General features: G+C 42.1%; 1 protein-coding gene across 8 annotated transcripts in view; it reads left to right on the forward strand.

Moving 5' to 3' along the window:
- Window positions 1-25,385, forward strand: part of rap1gap2a (RAP1 GTPase activating protein 2a) — a 139,994-nt gene that overhangs the window by 53,364 nt on the left and 61,245 nt on the right. For 6 of the 8 annotated variants that reach the window (XR_011980606.1, XR_011980605.1, XM_072691542.1 and 3 more), the window contains exon 1: window positions 18,370-18,638. The exons of the other annotated variants lie outside the window; for them this stretch is intronic. Coding sequence is in view for 4 of the 6 variants with exons in the window: in XM_072691542.1 (XP_072547643.1) it covers window positions 18,511-18,638 (128 nt within the window). In the remaining 2 variants the exon portion in view is untranslated. Of the gene's footprint in view, window positions 1-18,369; window positions 18,639-25,385 lie in introns of those variants that run through there. 8 annotated transcript variants of the gene reach the window in all.

A 25,385-nucleotide genomic window follows, 5' to 3' on the forward strand; every position in this document is an offset into this window, starting at 1 on the left:
GGGAATCCGCTAGTCAAGAAACAAGCTTAAAGCAGTATTTTAATATCCACTGTTATGATCCCACTTTTGGTCGAGGGTCCCGTGGGATCAGAGTGTTCCAGATTCTAGTAAATCAAACTAGAGCCAACGTGAGATTTTGAAAAAATAATCAACAGTAAATAAACCAAATCACACATAGTACGATAACAGTCCTCACACTAACTTTAAAGGGTAGGCACATCCCCCAATTACTTTAGCAGGAACCCTGATTCTGACACCAGAAGCACAATAGTAGAGGTTTCTGGGTGAAATACGTCCTAGTTAAGGCACTTATGTCCTTGCAATGGCAGATGCATTGTCGACCACAACTGGCCTGGCTGTTGCTGCCATATTTAAAGCAGCATTATGTAGCATTTTACATTAAAACAGTAGCTTTAAATAGTGTAATAGTGACCTGTAATAGTGAGAATAGCACCGACTCTGGGCTCGGCATGCTGCAAACTGCAAACTGCACTATGGGGAAGCAGGAAGGTCAACATTCATGAGAACTGCGTAATGCTTCATAACCCGAGTCATATTTGTGTTACATTCTGTAGTATTACTCTACCGCCTCAGCCCACATGCTTCTTCCACTTGAGGAACAGTTCTGTATCTTTCAGCTTATCAACAAAGTCTTTTAAAGGGGGGGAGGGGGGGGGGGGTCAGTTTTACACTTACTGGCTGTTCAGGGAGCCCAGGAGGAAGAAATGCCAATTATCATATAATGCTGCTTCAAGGTTTATCATGGCTATGGAACTCTGGCCAGGATTACCTACCACATGAGATGTTTGGGGAGTATTTATATTTTGCCCCAACTGTAGATTTTCCTAGAGCCATGTGTAAGCATATTTGTAGAAGTCTAGATCAGGGCTGGACAAGAGGAGGGGGGAGTGGAGTCCTGTAGTTTGCCGATTTCTGTGCAGGTATCAGACCCTCTAGGACTGGAACTGACCACCCCTGGTCTCGATCCTGCTGAACCAAACGTAAATCCTACCCCTAGCCTTTCTGGATTCCCCACATTTATACTCTCTAGAGAGTTGTGGCTGTGTACTGAAGCCCAGATACGGAAGAAAGCATTGCCATCATTCCATGGTTGTATGTGGGCCAAATGAAAGTAGAAATGTGGGCCAGAACTGGGCCATGACCCTGGAAATCTATGTGAATACAATTTGTATGGATTTGTATGGACTGCAGCCCAGCCCCTTTTATCCAAGCACTTTTACTCGAGCTTTTAATGTGAATTAAACTGGAAGAGGTTTTAGGAGTCTGAGTTGAAATTCTGGTAAAGGTAACACAAAGTATACCAGTAAGAGACACAGTCCAAGGATACATTACCTAGAAATACAGCGAGATGTAGATTTTTTACAGGTGAGTTTTTAAGTTTAGGTTTGGGAGACGTTTAAGCCATGAAGCATTCTGTGACAACCTTGGTTTTACAGCTGAGGTTTATTTGTGTTGGTCTTTAGTGCTTGTTTGTGGACACCCCTTCTAATAAATGCATTCGGCTACTTTAAGTTGCACATATTGCCGACACAGATGTCTATTCTCTGTAGTGAAATATTGCCAATAGAGTAGGATTTGCTCTCTCCGGTGCACATCAAAATGAACCTATTGGCCCTCTGCCTAATGCCAGCTAGAGGGGTTAAAAGCCCCCAGCATTGAGCTGTGGATCAGTGGAACTGTGTTCTCTGGAAACGTGGTGCACAAAGGTGATGGTGATATAAAGCCAATCAATAGATCCCTTCGTCAAGCACAGGCTTGGCCTAGTTTGCAAGCATTCCATGCCGAACTGTGCCTGTGTGGAAAAGCCACCGCAACCGTTCAGCCCGTCAGTGGAAAAAATGGTTATGTCATATAGGGCCGTATCTTACACCCTGCACGAGGCATGTCGCGATGCTCATTGCTATCTTACACCCCGCCTTTTGCCTGCGTCGTTTAAATAGCAACGCTGCTTGAGAATATATCTACGCTGATGGGCTCGGTGGTCTCGAAATGAGGGGTGTTCAGGTCAGTTTCTGGAGTATTGCTGTGTATCTTGGCAGTGGAAAACACAGGAGCTCCACTGACTGAATACAATCTAGACAGATGTCAACAGTCAGACGTTCGTTGCTATCTTGGCAGTGAATTGTCAACACAGGTGTGTGCAGCCCAACACTCGTACAGCCCCCCATGCTTTAATTATGCTGTGATAATCAGACCTGCCGGAGTCGTCAGACATACCCAGATGCTGATGATCAACATTCTCTGCACTCCATAAAATTCCTCTTAGAACTAACTTCTCTCTCTTTACCTTCCCCGAGTAAATGGCCACCCAGCCCGATCTGCAGGAAGATTGCCCGCTGAGGTCCCCTCTACCTGCATCTAACCAGCTGCCACCTACCAGTCCAGCCAGCGGGTCCCCCCCCCAACCCACCACCACCCATGGCTCACCCGCCAGCCGCTGCTGCCTGTTTGGTGGCCGTGCTGAAACCTAGATGGACTCGTGCCTGTCTGACACTATTAATATCACCACTATCAACTTTCTGTTGTACCTGGTTTGGTAATTTTTATCATTAATGTTTAAATAGTTCTGACCAAAGGAGGATGGGTCCCCCTTGTGAGTCTTGGTTCCTCCCAAGGTTTCTTCCTCCAGCTCTGAGGGAGTTTTTCCTTGCCACTGTCGCCGTTGGCTTGCTCACGGGGGTCTTTGACGGTTCATGTTATTCCTTCTTTCTTCTCTGTCTCTGTTCTTTATTAAGTAATAATTATGTAAAGCTGCTTTGTGACGACAACAGTTGTAAAAAGCGCTATACAAATAAATTTGACTTGACTTGACTTGACTTGACTTGACTTTACACCACTGAAATAGCAATCTGCCAAAGTCAGACCACACCTGGCTCTTAAAGAGAACAGCGAATGACACGCTGATTGGTTTATTGGACGTTACACCCAAAACACACCCATGATTAACTAAGAGACTTAGTACATGACTTTTGTGCGTTTCGAGCCGCGCAAGGTGTACTTTTCCTGTCATTGCGATTGCAAAGACACACCAATGCCCTAAATAAAGCTGCATGGTATGCGGTTGACGGGTGACGGTGCGCCAAATGATTGCTAAAATAGGGCCCATAGTGTCAGAAACCACATAAAGAGTCAAATGACTAATTTAACAGCAACTTGAGTAATTTGAGAAGTTTGCATATCTAATTAGTCAAACCTAATCAGTACTCTCATTAATCAGTAAACGATTCCATCAGTCCTAACTGCTGAATGCTTGCATTACTTGTGTTCAACGTTAGCCTTGTAGCTTCAGTGCAACGCTAACTAAGCAAGCTTCAGACGCCAACAGAGTTGTGGATGGTGGACAGTTGAGAAAGTTGAGAATGTGGACCAATAACTGTGTTGGCTTTCATTGTGTGTCTGCTCTGATATAAAGAGAAAACTAAAGAAAAAAGTGCTCTGACGTTTGAGATGTTGAGACTGGGGGTTTGACGGTGCTTACCACTGTGTCTCACCCACTGAGGCAGTTTTAGTAGGCTAGTCATAGCGGACTGATGGATTCAGGCAGTGTTTATCAGTCGCATGCCATATTATTATCTATTACTCTTCAGTTACTGTCTGTGTCTGATCCAGTAATGTTACCGGTGGGAAGCTGACTGTCTGACTATAGTCTGACACAGCTGTAGTGCTGTGTAATGTGTTAATGGGCGTCCGTTTTGTTTAACGTGTTCTTCAGTGTGAGAAAACTGCTGTAGAAATAAAACTGATGATAATGAAACACTGCTTCATTTCTGTGAACCTGATTGTGTAGCTTGACCCTAAAGACTTTTTTGAGCATCTGCTGGATCTGAGGATCTGAGAAAGAGAGTGAGATACTACTGATGTATGAGTAAGTCTATTTTCTCACATTGCTTGTGTGATTTAGTGTAATGTATTTATTAGGTCATTGATTCATTTGTAGGAGGCTCATATATTCATGTGAAAAACGTAGGGCACTCCATGAAAACCTTTATCTTTGTATTTTTTTTTAAACTAATGAATTATTAATCTTCACTGAATTTTGAGAGAACTAAACACATAAAACACAAGGAATGTCTTGTAAAATGTCATTAAAGCCCCTGAAATGTACTGACTGTTGATGTTGATGTTGATGTTTTTGGATAATACTAAACTTGGGTGTTAAGTGAAATGTTCAGTTTAAATAGGAAATATAATAAATCAGCAATCAAACCTCTCTGAGAATGGTGTGGGCATGGTCTTATTATATAGCATATACAGTGGGGAAAAAAGTATTTAGTCAGTCACCAATTGTGCAAGTTCTCCCACTTAAAAAAATGAGAGAGGCCTGTAATTGACATCATAGGTAGACCTCAACTATGAGAGACAAAATGAGAAAAACAATTCTGAAAATCACATTGTCTGATTTTTAAAGAATTTATTTGCAAAAAATGGTGGAAAATAAGTATTTGGTCACCTACAAACAAGCTGGCTGGCTGTCACAGACCTGTAACTTCTTCTTTAAGAGGCTTCTCTGTCCTCCACTCATTACCTGTATTAATGGCACCTGTTTGAACTCGTTAACAGTATAAAAGACACCTGCCCACAACCTCAAACAGTCACACTCCAAACTCCACTATGGTGAAGACCAAAAAGCTGTCGAAGGACACCAGAAACAAAATTGTAGACCTGCACCAGGCTGGGAAGACTGAATCTGCAATAGGCAAGCAGCTTGGTGTGAAGGAATCTACTGTGGGAGCAATAATCAGAAAATGGGAGACCTACAAGACCACTGCTAATCTCCCTCGGGGCTCCACGCAAGATCTCAGCCCGTGGGGTAAAAATGATCACAAGAACAGTGAGCAAAAATCCCAGAACCACACGGGGGGACCTAGTGAATGACCTGCAGAAAGCTGGGACCAACGTTACAAAGGCTACCGTCAGTAACACACTACGCCGCCAGGGATTCAGATCTTGCAGTGCCAGACATGTTTCCCTGCTTAAGCCAGTACATATCCGGGTGCGTCTGAAGTTTGCTAGAGAGCATTTGGATGTTCTGGAAGAGTATTGGGAGAATGTCTTATGGTCAGATGAAACCAAAGTAGAACTGTTTGGTACAAACACAGTTGCATCTGAGTTGCATCCAAAGAACACCATACTAACTGTGAAGCATGGGGGTGGCAACATCATGCTTTGGGGCTGTTTCTCTGCAAAGGGACCACGACGACTGGTCCGTGTACATGAAAGAATGAATGGGGCCATGTATTGTGAGATTTTGAGTGCAAACCTCCTTCCATCAGCAAGGGCATTGAAGATGACACGTGGCTGGGTCTTTCAGCATGACAATGATCCCAAGCACACTGCCAGGGCAACAAAGGAGTGGCTTCGTAAGAAGCATTTCAAGGTCCTGGAGTGGCCTAGCCAGTCTCCAGATCTCAACCCCATAGAAAACGTTTGGAGGGAGTTGAAAGTCCGTGTTGCCCGCAGAGAGCCCCAAAACATCACTGCTCTAGAGGAGATCTGCATGGAGGAATGGGCCAACATACCAGCAAAACTTACAGAAAATGTTTGACCTCTGTCATTGCCAACAAAGGATATATAACAAAGAATTGAGATGAACTTTTGTTATTGACCAAATACTTATTTTCCACCATTACTTGCAAATAAATTCTTTAAAAATCAGACATTCTTTAAAAGTCAGAATTTTTTTTTTTCATTTTGTCTCTCATAGTTGAGGTCTACCTATGATGTCAATTACAGGCCTCTCATCTTTGTTCTGGGAGAACTTGCACAATTGGTGACTGACTAAATACTTTTTTCCCCACTGTATTAATATACATACTTTATTTTATTATTTATTTTATTTAGCTCTCTAGGTTGCTCATACTCAAAAATAGGGCATGGCCATGTTAGCTTTGTGATTGTTCAGGGCTATGCTGACGTAAGCCTGACTCCTTTTAGGACCGCCCATTCCACATGGGAGGGAGAGCAATACTAGAGACATTTACACTTCATTAGAAAAAAAGATTTAGGTTTAAAAGGGTTTTAATGAAAAATGAAAAAGTTAGAACACCCCCACATTTATTAGTACTTTAATGTGTAAAATCAGAATCAGCTGCAGATGATCAGAACATGGTTAGAGAGATTTCTGGAGGAGTCTTTTTAAAACCTCAGACTGGTTTGCACTTGATTGTTGAAGTGAGTAGTGAAGATTACCATTATGGCCAGATCCAAAGAGCTCTCTGAGGCCTTCATAAAGAAGGTTGTAGATGCAGATGAGTCTCAGAAGAGGGTTTAAAAAGATCTCAGAACTATTAGACATTAGCTGCTGAATCATTAACAAGTGAATAAGCATTAAAACAGCTGCCTGCATGGCCAGGTCAGAGGTTTTTATGAGGTGTCCTAGTTTTTAAACTTGACTGTGTATAAATAAATAGACAGCTGGTGCCTTCAGTTTTGTCAAAATATGGAACTCATGAGAACTTATAGTTTCTTTGTGTGTGTGTGTGTGTGTGTGTGTGTGTGTGTGTGTGTGTGTGTGTGTGTGTGTGTGAGTGTGTGTGTGTTTTATACAAATATTTTGGTCTGATACATAAAGGCTTCTTAGAAAAACGGCCACGTTCATGCACAAGAAGGGGTACCAAGTGATAGAAGGTTACAGTAACTACTGTATAGTGATCACGATACTTCCAAGCCAACATGTCCAAGTGGGGCTTGTATGGGTAGCGCAACTAGGAACCCAAAGGTTTCATCCTCTGGTTCTCTAAATATGGGTGCCCAAATGAATGCCCACCAGGGTCAGTGATGGGACCAGGAGGGGTTAAACATGGTTGGGTTGTATACTACATACAAGGCCTAAATGGGACCCATATGAGATTAAGATGAGCTGTAATGATGAGGCCCCATTGGAAACCCAACTGGGTCCCTGTAAAAATGTACAAAGCCCACGCCCACCTGGAACCCACCCAGCCTACGTGCCACCCATGTGAGCCCCATATATATATATATATATATATACCCAGCCAACATACTCATGTGGGGCTCACATGGGTGGAACGTAGGCTGGGTGGGTTCCAGGTGGGCATTAACATGTTATTGTAGTGTGGTCAGCAAACTGGTGTTTTTTTTGGACGGTGTGGTCTCGCGGGTTATTAGTGCTATGTATTTTCCAGTTGGGGCAGTGTCACAGTTGATGTGGGTGGTGCTTTGCTGTCGGGGACGTATTGAGGCGCTTTGGCATTTACACTATAAGAAAAATGCATTAAAGGGTTAACGCCAGGTGTGAATGGGGCCTATTTTCCATTATAATAGAAAAGCAAGCAACAGAAATAATAGTCATGCAGTGTCTGATCACATGTTCAGTGTAGAGTCAGTTTTGTTGTATGTCATGATGCCAGTTCCTTCCTTTCATTATCTGTCTCACTGCTGATCTGCATGCTGCTATAAATCCTTTAGCCCAACATTATCAATCTATTTTTATTGAAGTAATAATAATAATGCTAATAAGGATGATAGATGTGTTGACAATAAAGCAGAAAGAGGAACCACTGTTAATAAATAGGCGCTGGTAGGCTCCAGACCCACTGCGACCCTGACCAGGATGAAGCAGGTAAGCAGAAAAATGAGTGATATTTAGTATAAACACAAATAATATTTAGGTAGACATGTCTGGTTTGATTTTTGATGAGGAAGGCTAGCGTGAGCTCGGTTAAAACCAGAAGTGACGCTGCACAGTAGAAGTGCATCAGTCAAGTCAAGTCAAATCAAATGTATTTGTATAGTAACTGTTGTTGTCACAAAGCAGCTTTACACAATCAGTAATTAGTAAAAGTCAGAAAAAATAACATAAAAAGGCAAAAAAAGTCCAAGACGCCCAGTGAGCAAACCAGTGGCGACAGTCAAACCTAAACATGCTTCATTTAGCTCTGCTCTACTGTGGGGAAATAAAAAACTACATGCATTGGTGCAGCTTCCTCACAAGCCACTCACTCCTCCCGTTACTCACAGCTTGAAAACCACTGCTTTAGAGAACTGAAAGTCGTTCTCCGGAATTGCTCAAAGAAGCCTTTTTAAGAAGAGTGTATCACGCCTTTAACTATGAGATGCAAACATTGGGTTGCTAGCAGCCTTATATACCTCTTCTGCCTTGCCCATGTTTTATCAAAACAATGTGTTTAATGGTTTTACACTCTCATGGTGATCTGTAGATCAGTTTGTTAGATATGTTGGGATGCCAATGACTTGGAGTATGTTGGAATAGCTGGAGAAAATACATAGGTGAATGCATGGCCTAGTACTCAATTAGTCCTCATCTTTAACCCTTTAACAGGCACACTAAGAATTGTAATTATATAAGAAAATGATTTATGGATACAATTTTCATGTTTTCTTGTGTGTTCTTGGATCCTCATTTAGCAACTTTTCATTTTCCCCCCCAGACGATCCATTCAGGAAGTGGATACGAAAGTCAACCAGCTGGTTGGCTTGCCCAGTTAGGGTAATTCTAAGCATAAACTAATAAGTCCTACAGAACAGTCCCTGTCATACAATAGAACTAGACTATAAATAAGTTTACTGTGCTAAATGTTGTCAGAGTAAAATGTAATGTTTACAGATTACAGTTTTTATCAGTGAGACTCAGCTATGATGGTTATAGCTAAAATTATGAGTACTTTTAATATTTTATTATGTAAAGAGTGATTGGCTTTAAAGATCTGCCAATCTGAAGGTAAAGCACACACAATTCAGTTTAGCAAGAAAATTGGCAATATGATGTGCAGCATTTATGCTGAGCTAATGATTGATCCAATCCTGTTTACCCTAACTGGGCAACTCAACCGAGCGGTCACACATGCTTTTCAGGGAAACATAGAGATACATTTTATTGTCACTGTCATGATCGTCCAACAAAATAGAATTGTTAGGAGGTGCAGAACATGAACTTTGCTAATTTTGTCCTTATTTTTTCTTACATTTCTGTGTAGTTTAAAATAAATGTCCAAGGTGCCAAGTTTTTTTTCTCAGACATTGCAACTCAGTGGGAATAATCAGACATACTTTATTCTAGGACTTGCATCAGGTCCATCAGCCAGTGGGGTTTGCTGAGGTTTTATTGCATCAACTTGATTGTAAAAAAAAGATTTAACATGTGGTTACAATGCCTGATAAAAGATTAAATTACAGATAAAAATAGTAAAGTTAGGCTTATTATAATGTGTTTATTTATAATGCAGGGCTTTTAAAATACAATGTAAAGGCCTCTGTAAACAGAGCTGGAAACTCTCTTGTATAAATTCCCACTGTTTCTGTGCTTCCTGTCTGCTTGTGCTCTCTTTAACTTTCTTCCTCCACATGAGCGCTCATTAGCTATAGTTGTATAGTTCTTTGAGGACATGAACCGACTAGAGTGGCCCTAGAAAAACCCTCTATAAGGTACTGACCGTCATTCCTCAGCCTTCTAGTTCTGCTTCGCCTTATATTTTTGGTTCATCCTGTTGCTTCTCATATAAGCTCTTGTGTTCTGCTATGAACAAGATTAGCTACTCTGCCCCCGTCTTGATGCTCATTTGTTTGGTCTGTAACCATGACAACAGAGATCTGATTGGTCAGTCAATGCAGAAAATAGAGCCGGCTCTGATTGCAACATTTTAGCAGCGCTGCAGTCCGTCAGTTTCGGACTCGGTGTGAAAGACATCATTAATGCTGCATTCGGGTTCAACAGTTTGAATAGGAGGCCTCCACAAGTCGGAATTCCTACTCTGGAAAGTTTGGAGAACCTCATCAAAACACAGAGTTCAAAATCCAAGATGGCTACAGCGCACATTAACAGTAGTAAAAGCAGTAGTGTTATACAGTTCATCAGCACTTCTGTCTATTTGGGTCTTATTAAATCAGTTGTACACTCAGTACTGTGCAACATCTATCTGTGGATGCATTTCCATGATGTCTGAATGTGCAAAATACTGTATAATGTGTTTTTTTATCAACTGGTATCACTAACGATGCTGTCCGGGGACAATGCTAACCTGGGACATAAAAGTGAGACATATTTTGGTTAGATTCGCCATAAAACTCCATAAAGAATTGCTAAACCAGTTGTGGTAAACTCCGAAAGCTTTAGCTAACTGCTTTGATAAATGCTTTTAAATAGTGTACAATCATTGCAATGTTTAACTGGAACGTGGTCAACTCAGGTGTGACGCCATTCCCAGCTCTGACATCCGGCGTCCGAAGTAAATGGTACACAGCATAATGTAATGGTGTTTTCAAAATCGTTCCTAAAAATCTTGGTGTGTGCGATGGAGTCAGGAGATCTGCACCATCACCAAGGTTGTTATCACCATTTCCATCACCATTTCCTTACCTGATTTTATATCAGGGCAAGTAAGGGAGAACTCACTTTCTGGGGTGTGCTGGATGGATCCACAGTCGTCCTTAGCGGGGTGGCATAGTCCAAAACCTGTAACCAGTGAGACCAGTGTTAAGATTAAACCGTATCTAGATATACTTACCTGAATGTAATGGTAGATGTTGAATCTACCATGGTATGGCTGAAGACATGCCTGTTATGTTAATTTGCAAAATTTGAGTTCATTGTTTTTTTTTGTAATGGTTTGTCCCTAAGCAAAAAAGAGGGCTAGGAGATTAAAGAGGGAACTCCAGCCTCAGAAGGAGTTCATTTTTTTGGGGGGTGGGGGGTTTGCGGCCCACCGACCTTAAGGGCTTCTGCTAAGCTGATCAGAGCTAGTGAAAAGTGATTGTCCAGTATTAGCTGGGATGGCTAATGGGATCACGAGACCCTTGTATTATTTTAATTGAATATCCGGATCTGTAAATACTCCCTCTTTGCTGTGTGTCCAATAAAAAGAAGCTATTTTAGGAACATATTTGATAAGTACTGCATCCTCCATGTAGTGAACTCACTGTTTGGTGGCCATGAGGTTGTATTTCCAAGCAAAGGGTGTCTACGACATCACAGTGTGAATGTGCCTTATGTCTTATACTACAGCACACTCCTATAGACCACAGTTGCAACTGGATGAATGCTTAATCTTAAAGAAATTACGTAAACTGTGGTTACTCTGAAAAGTAAGGCTGCTTTTGGTGATGCCATAATAGAACCACCATGTTTTTAATAGAGAAGGACTGTGTGTGAAGGAGCTGTTGAAGCTGTAAAGTTTCTAAACCCTCTTCTGTGAAGCACCTGTATTGTAAGAGTGTGCGCTATCATGTTGGTCAGGCTATTCCTTTATCTTCATTCATTGCTCACTTAGCATAGCCAACATAGCATCCATATGCTGTTGGTATGGTATTTTGAGCACACCCTCCCTCCCACATCCACCCACACAATGAAGTAATGAACAACACCTGAAGTGCAAAGAAAGTACAATAAGTGCAAATCATGCATACATTCAGGCCCTGCTGTCTCACACAATGTGTGTGAGAAGCCCTAAAGACGTTGGAAGTGCCATCGCTGTGAATTGGGTTCTTGACCCCGCCAACTCTTCCTCAGCAGAGAGACTGTAGAAAGAAAGCCTGGCAGGGGTCTTGCCTCCATCTGAGCCTCCATCTTCAATAAATGAGAATGTGCAGCATATCTTTTTAAGGCACTTGGTTCAATTGTTAGGGCATTATGCAGCCATTTTCCATTTGTGCGTCACTTACTATGGCCAGATGATAATAGTTAACTATTAACTGTCCTTATAAATCCAAATTCAGTTAGTCATATGCAGCGCTGTGCAGAGGTTAAAGGCCACCCTTGATTTATGTCTTTGCAGTCGATTTAAGTTTTTCATTTTCAGGAGATATTTCCGAGAAGATGAGATGAAATTGTATGACAAATGAGAATAACAGAAAAAAATGAAAAAATAACATTCACAAACCTAAAGTCAAAAAATAATTGAAAAAATACAGAGAAAATGGGACACAAGATTGAACAGACCCCAAAACTACCCCCATTCTGTCCATCTTTCCACTGTGAGAGGACGACTCAACACTATGAGTCTGAAAGGATATGATCAAGAAGGAAACAGACTAACAAAAAGAATATTTAATCTAATTAAACAGCTGGCATGTTTTTCCAGAACAATGGACTGACCACCCCAGAGTCCAGATCTCAACATCATTACAACATCAGCACATGTCCCTGTGCTAATAGTGACCCATTTTTGTTTCCCCCAACCCCCCCCCCCCCAAAAAAAAAAAAAAAAAACGCCCCCAAAAGTTTTTAAGCCGTTATTCTCCGGTTATCTGGAGAGCCTGGATGGTGCCCTTTCTGTTCATTTCATGAAGGGGCTGAGTTGTAGTGGAACTTACATAAGCTGCACTTTAGCTGTTGGAGTGCCCACTTACCGTACAGACTCAGAATCCAGGGGGAAAATCCTCTCTGCTTCTGCTCTGTAAACTCAGTGAGGGCGGTCTGAGACACGCTTGGTCTGGGAGAATGAGGCAGGTCTACCAAATTAGTAGGCAAGTCTGGCTCTGCCTCTGGTCTCTACTGAGCAGACTCTGGTAGCAAATTTGCAGATTTGACAACATACCAGACAGGATTGGCTTAATTTGTTATGAAATGGAAGGGAATGAAACCATGGCGTCCATGTTTGAGTATGACCAATGACACCTAATTAATTACACAATGTAAATGTAGGTATTTTGACAAAAACTGATTGAATGCGGTTGACCAGTCTTATATCAGTTAGGTTTGTGGGTGGAGTGAATAGTTTATTTAAAGACCACTTAAAAAGACAGGAACACTTTATTAGATAGTAGACTTTATATTATTATTTGTTTTATTTTGGGGTCAGATTTTCCCTTTTCCTCCCAATTTGCTATTGGCAAATCACCAACCATTGCACTAGCAATGCTCAAGGAAACTAGGAGGGACCTAACAGGAGGGTAACTGCTGCCAGCACACTCGGCAGCCGACCCACTCAGGGGAAAGCGCCGGGTCTCTGGGTCCACCATACTAGTTAACATTCGTCTGTGCTGGCCACCATCAGTTTTTAAGAGTGATGAGAGGAGAGAGCACCATCTATCCACCTGACGAGAGCGCTGCCAATTGTGCTCTCTCAGACTCTGGCTGCTGATGGCAAAGCAGCATGGCTCAAACAATCGATAATAGCTATTCATTTCAAATGAATTTCCCCCTAACCTTAAACCTGGTTCTAATCCTAACCCTGTTACAGTACAACTATTAAGAATCACCAGATAGTTTATTAGTAGTTTCACACATCTGTAGATAATGCATGGGAGGCTAAAGTGTATCTTAATTAAGTGACCCCAAAAATAAATACAGCATAAACTATGTTGACATCACTTTCGCAATTACTCGACTTCTGCTTTCACTTGCAGAAGAGTCAGCATTTCTTGGCCTTTGTGAGTAAGTGATTTAGCCTCCATGTCCTTATTCTCATGTGTTTAAATGCATTAGTAACAGATAGTTAATGAGATTTCTGCTGCAGAACTAATGCTGAAGCTGGATATCCATAGACAGTTTGTGTCATGCAGAAGACATTTACATTAGCAAACACATCCGACATGACTATATCAGGCCCAGTGTAAGAGTGGGTGTGAGTGAGTGTGTGAGAAGTTTTTTGGCAGCCAGACCTGCTCAGTGTTTATGTGTGTGTGTGTGGATGTGTGAGTGAGTGCGTGAAACACACTGATAGTGCTAGAGTAGCAGTAGAGCTGCTGGACACTGGGCTGGACTCCAGAGACACATGTTTGCCTGGTGTTGTGCCTGGCTATTTCTGGCCACCAAGGTTTTGATTGGATCAGAAAGCGGCAGTACCCTCAGTCACCTTGGCCTTGGGTTTCTGCTCCAGATAAGGCACCAGTACCTTTACTTACAGTATAGCCTGACATGTTGGAGTGACCATTTAAAGGGCCGGTATCCTGTATTTTTGTTATCTAATTTGTAGCCCAGACTTCAAATAACCTAATTTTAATAATCTATGAATGTCTGGTGCTTTACTGCTATAAGCTAAATAGGCATATATATATATATATATATATATATATATATATATATATATATATATATATATATATGGACAAATGAACAAAGCTGGAAAGCCAGGAAATGCAGTCTTTCATAATGTAAGAGAGTCAGAGGTGCAGAGTTGGGTTCTATCTCTCCTCCCAATCACAGTTCCCTTTTCCCTTGTTCCTACCGAGGCCGATAGTCTTTAGAGGCTGTGTTTGCTGGATGTCAAAATAAATCAGATAAAGAAGTTACAAATGAGCGCTTTAGACTCGCTTATGGCCTGTACAAGTTCTCTCTTAGTCAACTGGATAAATATTTATTTATGTGATGTTTGATTTATTGATTCTAAACTGACTTTAGAAGGACCATCACTCATTGCCGGACTTGATTTTCATCTCCTGTATGTTAAGTATGTATGTGAAGGGCTTATGCAACAGATATTCAGAATCATTTGATTGTCAAATATTAATGTTGACTCTAGCACAGTCAAAAACATACTGTACTATTCGAAATTCAACAGTGGTACTAGAAGGTGACACAGTGGCTGCTTTTAATAATATTGAGGCCACAAATTAAGTTTCTAGTGACTTCTGTTGTATCTGCTTTGGTAATTTTTATCATTAATGTTTAAAACAGTCTGGCCAGAGGAGGATGGGTCCCCCTTGTGAGTCTTGGTTCCTCCCAAGGTTTCTTCCTCCAGCTCTGAGGGAGTTTTTCTTTGCCACTGTCGTCGTTGGCTTGCTCACGGGGATCTTTGATCCTTCATGTTATTCCTTCTTTCTTCTCTGTCTCTGTTTTTTATTAAGTACTAATTATGTAAAGCTGCTTTGTGACGACAACAGTTGTAAAAAGCTATACAAATAAATTTGACTTGACTTGACTTCAATATATTATTTTGTTGCCACTAGAAACTTTATTTGTGGCCTCAATATATTATTTCATGACCTCCGTGTATTATATATATATATATATATATATATATATATATGTATATGTGTGTGTGTGTGTGTGTGTGTGTGCTGCTGTAGAATATATTAGATATTAGAAACTTTGTAGTTGGCCACATATCACACACATACACACACACACATATATATGTTAAATGTTATATGTTATATACATGTCATATATTATCTCATTGCCTCCATATATTATCTTGTGGCCACTAGAAACTTAATTTGTTACCTTCATATATTGTAGCCATGCTTTAAAAACAACCACTATGCCATCCTCAGGGCTCTGTCTATTTGTCCTCCATTGTTCTCAGATTTTGACATTTGTGGGCTGCACTGAAGGCCTAGCTTGGTCCCATTTCACCACTAAATAAACAGTGCATTATATCAGCACAGACGTCCCTTTTACTTGATATATTGTGTTTGTGTGAAAGTGATGTGCTTCTTTGAATAAAATCAATTCTTTACATTAATCTTTTCAACGTACTACAAAACACGGCATTCAGAGATTAACTTAGGGTTGAAACGAGTGAATATAAAAGGTCGGGAGAGGTCATAAGTCTACACATACGTCTGTTAAGCATATCTATCCAAGTACGCCTCCAGTGAAACAGCAATGAAGGGAGCTGCGCTTTGTTTGAGAGAAAGTGATGTTTTCACCTTTGGGAAATGAGCTTTCCTAAGGTGGTATTATCACTCTGTATACTTTGTGTGTGTGTGTGTGTGAGTGGGTGGTGTGTGTGTGTGTGTGTGTAGTAGGCAGGAACAGTGTGAACCTGCTGAGTCTGGCTGCCACTGTAGGTGTCACATTTATAGAGCAGCTGACGGCTATTGTGTAAAGCGGGTCTAGGTGATGTATGATGCTGCTTTACCGGACACCTTATGTGTGACGGACGTTGACAAAGACTTCTGTTGAGTGGCTGTGTGTGTGTGTGTTTGGGAGGTGATGGGACAACTGGGAGTGGAAAAGGTAGGTGAGTGCAATGTGGTATGCACTGAGGCATTAAGTGTGTGTTCATGGATGTGTATGTGTGTGTGTGTCAGTGTGTATCTATGCTTGGTGCTCAGGATGTTTAGAAGAGGAGTTTGTCAGGTGATTTCCTATGGGGTGCTGAGGTGTGTGTATATTACGCACTAAAGGGAGGCTGGGAGATAAGGTGTGAGTTTGTGCATGCGTTGATGTGTGTGTGAGTGTGTGTGTGTGTCTGTGTGTATCCCAATGGGGCCTTCACTAGCCTGGCCTTCACATGGAGAAGTTGTTTTAAATGTTTTAATGCTCTCCTCCCTGCAGCGCCCTTTAAATTGTAGAACAATAGAACAAAGTGGATCATATTTTAGTCCCCCTGTGGCATTCCTCCCAACGGGATCCTATTTATCATTCCTAAGAGACATCTCAACCCATATCCATCACTCATTATGCCTCCACAGACACAGACATGCCTCTCACCCTTCACATATCTGCTAAAAACCTACTGTGCCTCTCCTCAACTACTGTAGATTAAGGTTCTCAACCTCTTTCGGAAAAAGCAATCAGTGTGTCGGTTCTTTGGTTCCTTGCTTTTGCACTCACAGACATGTTCGCACCCACAGTCGTTCATCAGCGTGTTACACTTGCACTCACCAACTGCTCAAAAGACACTTTTACACTACAAAAATAAAGGTTCTTACATGGTTCTTGGCTTGAACATACAATTCTAGGTAGAAAATATGACTGCTGTAGACCATTTACACTGTTTGTCCAAATATTTGTGGACACCCCTTCTAATGAATGCATTCAGCTACTTTAAATGGCACTCATTGCTGATACAGATGTGCATTAATACACACTGAGCTACTAGTCATTGTAGAGAGGTACTGCCAATAGAATAGGACCCTCTGGACATGAACCTATTGGCACCATGCTGTGGTATAAAGGGGTAGAGGGGTATAAAGTCCCCCAGTATTAAGCTGTGGAGCAGTGGAAGAACTGTGTTCTCTGGAATGATGGTTGGAGCTCCATCTAATACTTTTGGTAGGATTGAGTTGAGAAAGTTGGGAATGGGATGGGATGGTGATCGTCCAACATCCTGACCTCCCTAATGCTATTGTCACTGAATGCAATCAAATTCTTACAGCAATTGCCAATGCTCCCAACACTGGGAAGGTGAGAACTGACTCATGCCTTCTCCGACACATGCGGGACAACCACCGCCTCTTTTCAAACTGCCACCAATGCAACATTACTGGGAAACCAACATGCTGGGGTACATTGGCATAGCAGATGCCTGTGGTGGCCAGCACCCCACTGGAGTGATGTGGGGAGAGAGCGAGCCATCTGCCCATCCAGAGAGAGCAAGGCCAGTTGCGCTCTCTCAGGCTCCAGCTGCTGATGGCAGGCAATATGACCTTTATTTGTTTTACGTAAGGAAAGGAAGTAATACACACTCAAAAGACCTCAAAAGCATCATTAGGGTCATTTTCTAACATTTTAATTGGCATCAGAGGTCATTTTTGTACGTTTGGCCCTCCATGCTTATGTGGCAATACAGTATCTTAAATATTGAGTTTATCCATGTCAGTGACTGCTGAGTTATGGCACAGCATACAATATGCTATTGACGTTGGGGGAGTGTTTTCTGTATTCCTAGATGGTCGTGGTGTTTCTTGGCATGTGTCCTAGTGTCTAGCGATAGCTGTGTTTAAAAACCAGCAGGTTGTGCAGGACCAAAAGGGAAAAAAGTCACATGCTAAGGCTCAAGTGGCTCTGTCCCAAACTCAACAGGAGATAGGGTTGCTGCTAGGCTGTTTGGAGAGTAGAAAGAAAAAGAGCTCTAATGATCCAGAGAAATGACCATCTGGAAACAGAAGGTCATTGTAGAACCAGAGAAGGGGGTGACTTCATTCAAGTCAACAAATGGGAAACACAAACAGAAAGTAGACAACAGACAAATGGACACTGGAGAGACCAGTGAAGCTAGACTATGACCCATACACAAACCACAACACTCTCCCACAGCCCATGCAAGGATGCATGTCAGAAACACCCTCTTTGAAAATTATTTGTGATGCCGTAGAGCACAATGCTTCTAGTCAGAGCCAGTGGCTTTGATCTGAATGGACAGAGGTGAAGGAAAGTGAATGGCAGCGAAGATGAAATACTGAACTTGAGTTGCATTACTAGCATGTTTGAGAGAGAAGAGAAGGGAGAGGGCAGAGTGGGTTCTTTTATCAAGCGGGAAAGTCCCGACTATAGAGACGAGAGGAGGCCAGGAAAGCACACAGATGGAAACAAATAAGGCTGGAGTGGAGCTGGTGGGGGGAGGGGTTGTCGGGCAGAGGGAGGGAGAGGGGAGGTGACAGGGTGGAGCCAGGAATAGAAGCTTCCTATCAGGTGGAGGCAAGGGTAGGCAGCGAGTGCCGGGGAAGGAGGGAGCAAGAGAGGGAAGGAGAGAGGGAGAGAAGAAGGAGCGAGAGGTGGACGGAGATGCACACTTTCGCAGCCGGTGGTGCAGAGGTTGGTCGTGTTACAGCAGTGGATCACAGCCCTGGTCTGAAGGCTGGGGCACGGAGGCTGGCTGACCAACACCAGGGCCAGGCAGAATGTCGGATTCTGGAGCCAATGTCCAGTCCAAGAAGGCCGGCATCAGGGCCGCGGTTATCCTCATTGGACTACTGCACAAGTCTAGGAGACACAAGGAAAGAGAGCGGGAGAAAGAAGAGAAAGAGCGGTGGGTGAACTTCTCTGTTCTTTCAGCACCTGGTCTGCTCACTTTACCTTCTTGGGAGACCACTTACACTCTCTTTGAAATAAGGCTTCTTGGCTTGGACACTCAGGTTTTGAGAAGAAGGTTCTTTACATTGGCATATCTAGTGTAAAAAAACCCAAAAGTGGTTCTTCTATGGTATCGCTTTAAAGAAAACTTTTTAAGACCCTTATTTCTAAAAGCAATTTGTCTGCAAAGTCTGAGGGTTGACTTGCAGGATCCTTAAGGTCATGGTTTCCAACCCTAGTGCTGAAGTGGTGCTGCCTGGGGCAGTGGTGGCTCAGCGGTTAGAGCGCTGGGTTATTGATAACAGGGTTGTGGGTTCAATTCCCAGGCTCAGCAAGCTGCCGCTGTTGGGCCCTAGTGCACTTGTGTGTGTGTGTGTGTGTGTGTGTGTGTGTGTGTGTGTGTGTGTACTACCACAGATGGGTAAAATGCGGAGGACACATTTCGCTGTACAGTGACAAATACGTGCACCTTGAGAAGTCTTGTACCTTTTATCTTACCTGCTCTACCACACCTACCTCTGCTCAGGAGGTGTTTGTAAACGAGCCAATTAGTCAGAACAAGGAAAACAAAGATGGAGAACCTGGATTGAGATTGAGAACCACTGATTTGATTGACCTATGGACAAGCCCTTATTGGGATGAGTTGTGTTTTTATGGATGCATGTCACTAGAGTGTACTTGTATGTGCACATGTGTGTTTACTGTTGTGCTGAACTCTGTGGTGGATGGCTCGGTGGAAGTGGAATGGATAGAAGTCGCATTTGTACAGAGAAATTGACTGTACAGAGGTGGTCGCAAGGACAGGTGTGCATCAGTCACTCCAAAACGAGTGGTAATGGATAACCCTCTAATACAAAAGTGGCCACTCTACCTCCAGAGATTCTCACAAAGAGCGTCTCTGTGGAGTGTCCAGAATGAGAATCACAGCTCAGTGTAATGGGCTGAGGAGAGCGGCGAGGGAAGGAAACAAAGGGTGAGAAAGTTGAAAGGGCGAGTGTTGTTCAGCTGTTCCTTCCAGTGGGGTGCCAGCCAGAGCAGACAGTAGACATGAGGGAGTTGAGTAAAGGCTGTTTGTAGAAGAGTCTCCCAGTAGACTGGACAGTTTTCAACCTTTTCAACCCTGCTACTACTTTACCCTCGCACCAACAGTCTCCCGGTCTCACTGGGATAGCCTTAAAAATAAAAGATGCCAAAAAGGTTCTTTGGAGGGATGCTATCATTGGATTATCATCAAAGAATCACTTTAAATGAGACTTGCAGGTGTGGAGAACCGTCTGTAGAGTGTCAAGACCTTCTACGCGACATAATCTGAAGTTTCTACAGCAAATAATGTCTGAACTACACAATCAAGCCAAGAACCATTGAGAGAGCGTTATTTTATAGTGTTTTAGAGAAGTTCAGGACCGATGGTGTGCATTCTGGTGGCAGACGCTGCGTACGTCCAGAGCAAACATTAACTTTTTAGGCCAAATGTTCCTCTCCTTGTCTAATCATTAGTTCATATTTAAACAAGCATCACACAGCGTGGTTTGTGTTTACAGCTGCCACATGTGCTCCTATTTGCATGGGCTCACTCAATAAGGGACTTCCATCCAGGCCTTTAGCGCAACGGACACAGTTGGAGTCGTCCTTCAGACCTGTTCAGAACCGTTCCTGCCTTCAGCTCTGCATCTCCAGTGCAACGCCCCACGACACACAATCACACTCACTCCCCATGATGAAAATAAATGGGCCTTTTCACTGGTGCATGTGATAGGTTGGGTATAATTGCAATGGAAAACACCTGGGCCATTGCGTACGTTAGAAAAAATGGATTTTTCTGGCTCTGAAAAAGGCTAGCGTCATTTCGGCTGTGAGGCTGAGGGCTGATTGCTTTGTAATTACTAGCAAACAGCTCTTGTTTTAAATCAGACGTGTAAAGCCAGTCAAACAAGAGCGAAGCATATTTCATGGCGGCTTTGAAGGTGATCAGCCCTGTGGAGTGTGTAGTTATTGGCCATTTGAGCAACTGTGTGCACAGTTGTGTGTTTTTGTAGATAAACCCTTGACTCTAGCTAGCTTACGACCTTCCGGGGTGTTGCTGTTGAGGCACGTCTGCTTTCCAGACAGCTTGGGATGCAATATTTATAACACTTTTTAATGACAGTATCCAAAAACATAGGAGTCCCGGCTTTTTATGGTTGCAGTAAAACGAACCAGGCCCATGTTCCCTTTTTGTCATTCACAGTTTTTTGTCTTTTATGAGGGTTAATTTTCTCCTGTTTCATCATTCGCTCCTCTCATTATGCTGTCTCCTTCCTTATTTACTCTTTGAGTCACACTGTTTCCATAGCTCCGTCTTCTCCTGCCACTTTTTTCTTCTCCTTCAGTGTTTCCTGCTACCCTTCTTCGCTTCTTGGTGCACCTTGGTTCACCTTCATTTCAGCTTCATCTTAATCTTTTGACCTTTCCTTTCTTGCTTACTTTCTTACCTCCCTGCCTTTTGCCTACTTCAGCTCTCCCCCTCTCCCGCTCTCTGTCTCGGCGGCCTCTGAGAAAGCACTTATGATTAGCAGCTGTGTGAGATTTGAAGGAGACAAGCTCCCGATTCAGGGACAAAACATGCAGCTCCCTCAAACCTGGGTCAGAAGGCTTGTTATACAGTGACGTATATATGTGCTTGTAGAGCAGACGGCAGATTTATAACTTTACATGTATATCTCTTTGTTTATGTGTAACAGAGAAAACACAGGCTTCGTTCAGCCAGAAGAGGCTGGCAAACAGATTCATGGAAGCCAATCTGCAGGCGCTGACAGATTTAGGATTCATATATGACCCTGCATTGGAAGTGTACAATAAAACAATGGAAAGGTGCTCTGTTACATCACTCACAGTTGTACCCATCTGCTCATCTAATAATATTACTTACTATTGTCATTAATAATGTTAGTAGTATAATAGAAAGGGTTATAATATTTACTAGTAATATAATTATTATTATATTAGTAATATTACTGCCACACGCATTAAATCACTAATGGTCTCAATAATGCACAAAAACTGGACTGTGTTGGCTGCTTTGGCTGCATATCTCCACATTGAGGCCCCAAGCATGCTGCGAGGAAGCTGATTGGCTTTTTTTTTTGTTGAAGGGTGGGACTTAATCCATATACAAATGCCATGTTGAGCGTTATGAGAACTCCCATTCATTTCATTTCAACAAGTGACCGGTCCCCTCATTTCTGCAGAGGCAACGCCCATTAAATGCATCAATGTGTGTCTCCTAATGCCGAGTATCAGCCGATACCGATCTGATCTTTTTGCCCCACAATTTAGATCAGATGAGCCGTTCAGTAAAATCCCTTTATTTTTAGTATCAGTTTCTATAATCAAACATTCTGGACTGATTGATATAGTTTAGTTGAGACTTTTCTTAAAATGACTGTTTTATAGTGTTTAATATCTTATAATCCAGTCTGACTCTCCTCCCTGACCAATCAGCTCCCAGCTCCTTTACAACACTGCAGTGTGTGTATTGGTAGTGGTAGTTGTTGGTGTACTGGTGTGTAATAGCTGTTTTTAGTGGGTGAATGTGATGTGCGTGATTTGGGTTTCTGTAAGGTGTGTGTGTATTAGCATTAGCGTTAGCCTCCACCTGGTTCTGAATGTGCTCTTCAGTTCCGGTTTAAGAACAGAGGAAGGTGTCCGGTTCTCCCGCTGGTAAACCAGACCGGTTCAGTGAGAGTTTCATAAAGGGTCAGATATTATGGTCTGTTTTCATGTTCTACTGTATAATTCTCTTAACTCCTTTATTTACCTTCTGAGAACATCTGAGAAAGACTCAGAACTGGATTGGGATTAAAATAGCCGATATCCGATCTGTTCAAATATACCTGGATTAGCCATTATTCTGAGCCACTGGATTGGATTGGGACGTCCCTCTGAAAATATGAATTGTGAACGTTGTTACAATTACTGAGATGCACAAACTCTATCATAGGTGGCAGCATATTTGGCAACAATTACCGCTTAAAGGTTTAGGTCTGTACTAAATACCCAATATCCCAATACTAGACTCAAAAGCTATGCTTTCATGCCTTCTCCAAAAGTTTTTGAAAACACATGCTGCAGACTCTCAGGGGGACCAAGCTCAGGGATTTGGCTGGACCCCTCAAAAACAATCACTTTGCTTTCCTGAAGGCACTCCAGGACATTTTTCTCCCTGAGCATTGAGTTGTTGTTCTGCTGAAGAAGTTAAACTAATTACAAGCTTTTATCAGAAAGAACACGAGATGTTTTAAGAGCATTTATTTTGGGGGGGGGGGGGGGTGTGATACACTTTGTGACTGCATCTTTGTATTAATAGTAGCATTTATTATTTATTTATTAATTGTATTCAGCATTACTAATTTATTAATGTATTTTATTATATATAATAAAATTTTACCCCTGTTTTTCCACCCAATATGTTAGGCCAATCCCCAGTCATGTGAACTCCCACTATCACTAGCAATGTCCCCAACATGGGTGTCTCCTCCAATACATGTAAAGCCAGCCTCCGCTGATGCAGCATCGGTAGGTTTCCAGTGCATTTGGAGGAAAACGCAGCTCCCCAGCTCCAGTCCAACAGCTAACAGATGCCTGTGCTGACTAACATCACACTCGGAGGAAGTGCCATTAACCCACCCCTGAGAGAGCAAGGCCAATAGTGCTCTCTCTCACTCTGGCTGCTGATGGCGAGCAGCATGACCTGGCTTTGAACCAGCAATCGTAGTGGCAGCGCTTGGACTATTCGGTTCGGTTAATAGTCTTGACAAGCTTTCCTGTCTTTTCTGCTGAGAAGTAATCCCATATCCTGGTGCTAACACCACCATCCCTCCCTGTTTGGATAGCATTGCCTGAGGGATGCTTTGTGCTGTTTCTGGACCAGGTATAAGCCTTAGCTTCTATTTTGGTCTCATTCAGGTGCTTTGTTTCAAAGTCCAGGTGGCCTTCGAGACGGTGATGTTTAAGTAATGGCTTCCTTCTTCTCACCCTGCCGTAAAGGCCAGCTTTGTGCAGTGTTCTGGAAATGTTGACTGATGCACATATTTTCCTGTCTCAGTCACTGACATCTGTAAGTCTTTCAGAGTTATTGTTGGCCTCAAAGTGGCATCCCCTACCGGTTTCCTTCTGTCTTGGCAGCTCAGTTTAAAGGGATGTCCTGATGTAGGCATGGTTCTGTATATGTGTTCACCTATTGGTTTAGATGGTGTGCACTGAGATGTTTAGACACTGTGTACATTTTATTACCTTGTATTGATCTGTGCTTTTCAATACATACACACTATATGGACATAAGTATTTGGACACCTACTCATTCATTGTTTTTTTCTGAAATCAAGGGTATTAAAGAAAGAGCTTATCTTGCTTTTGTTGGGATACCTGTCTCTTCTGTCCAGGGAAGAAGTGTTTCTACTAGATATTTGAGGACAATTGCTGTGAGGATTTGATTGCATTCAGTGACAAGAATGTTAATGAAGTCAGGATGTTGGATCATCATCACCCTACCTCATGCCTGAACTCCCCAACTCAGTATTCCTAAATGTATTGGATGGAGCACCAACCATAATCCCAGAGAGCACAGTTCTTCCACTGCTCCACAGCTCAATGTGGGGGGCTTTATACCCCTCTAGCCTACGCCTGGTATTAGGTAACATGGTGTCAATAGGTTCATATGTATCTGCACCACAAAGTCCTATTCTATTGCTAATTCTTCTCTAGAGGGACTCAACTGTGTCAGCAATGGGTGCAACTTAAAGCGACTGAGTACATTCATTAGAAGGGGTGTCCACAAACATTTGGACGTATAGTGTATCTATGACTTGCAGTAAATGCTCAGTGGGCTTTGTTGACTCAATTCAGTCACTTTCTTGAGCAAACTCGCACAAAGCAGCCATTAAACTCATGGCACTGATGCTAAACTGAAGCATTGCTGTGAATCTCTGAGTGGCATGTTAAGGTAATATTGTACGTACTTTTATTGTTCTTTACATTTAAAAATACTTGGTTTGAGCTCAGGTTTGAAATAAAATCTTACATTGTAAAAAAAGAAGAAGAGTCGGCCCAAAAGAGGAAGTAATATGACCAACACAATGACCCATGCCACTTACTGTACAATTACAGGAGGTTATTCATAGTGACCTCCATCCACTGAGGCATGCTACTCATTGCAGACTTAGAGGATTGCTGGGATGGGTCCACCTAGAATTGTTTCAGTTACAAGTTACAAGGAACCAGTAAGGGCAAGTAAATGTGCTTCACATTCTTTACATAGAGAAAAAGAGAAAACCCTAGAAAATGACTGTATGTGGTACACAGAATATTAACTGGGTAACTAAGTTTTTTCAACTGTGGTTCCTTCACAATGAAATAAACCTAGTTAAATTATTTAGCCTTTTTTAGGTTAACTTTTTACAGTGTACATGTAATATATGTATTGTATATACCTAATATAGCGAAGGCTTAACATAACAATTATTATTATTTATTATTATTATTATTATTATTAGTAGTAGTAGTAGTGGTAGTAGTAGTAGTAATCTACCAGCATTTTTGTGTGTTTGTGCTTGATTAAAAGAATTGAATTCTTTAAAATAGGGATTTCATTAGGGACAATCTGGTTATTTTGCCCTCCGATCAAATCCAGTTCATCTCTTAATGCTGAGTATCAGCCACAAACAGT

Source organism: Salminus brasiliensis, chromosome 11 (genome assembly GCF_030463535.1).
Source record: "Salminus brasiliensis chromosome 11, fSalBra1.hap2, whole genome shotgun sequence".
Taxonomy (NCBI): Eukaryota; Metazoa; Chordata; class Actinopteri; order Characiformes; family Bryconidae; genus Salminus; species Salminus brasiliensis.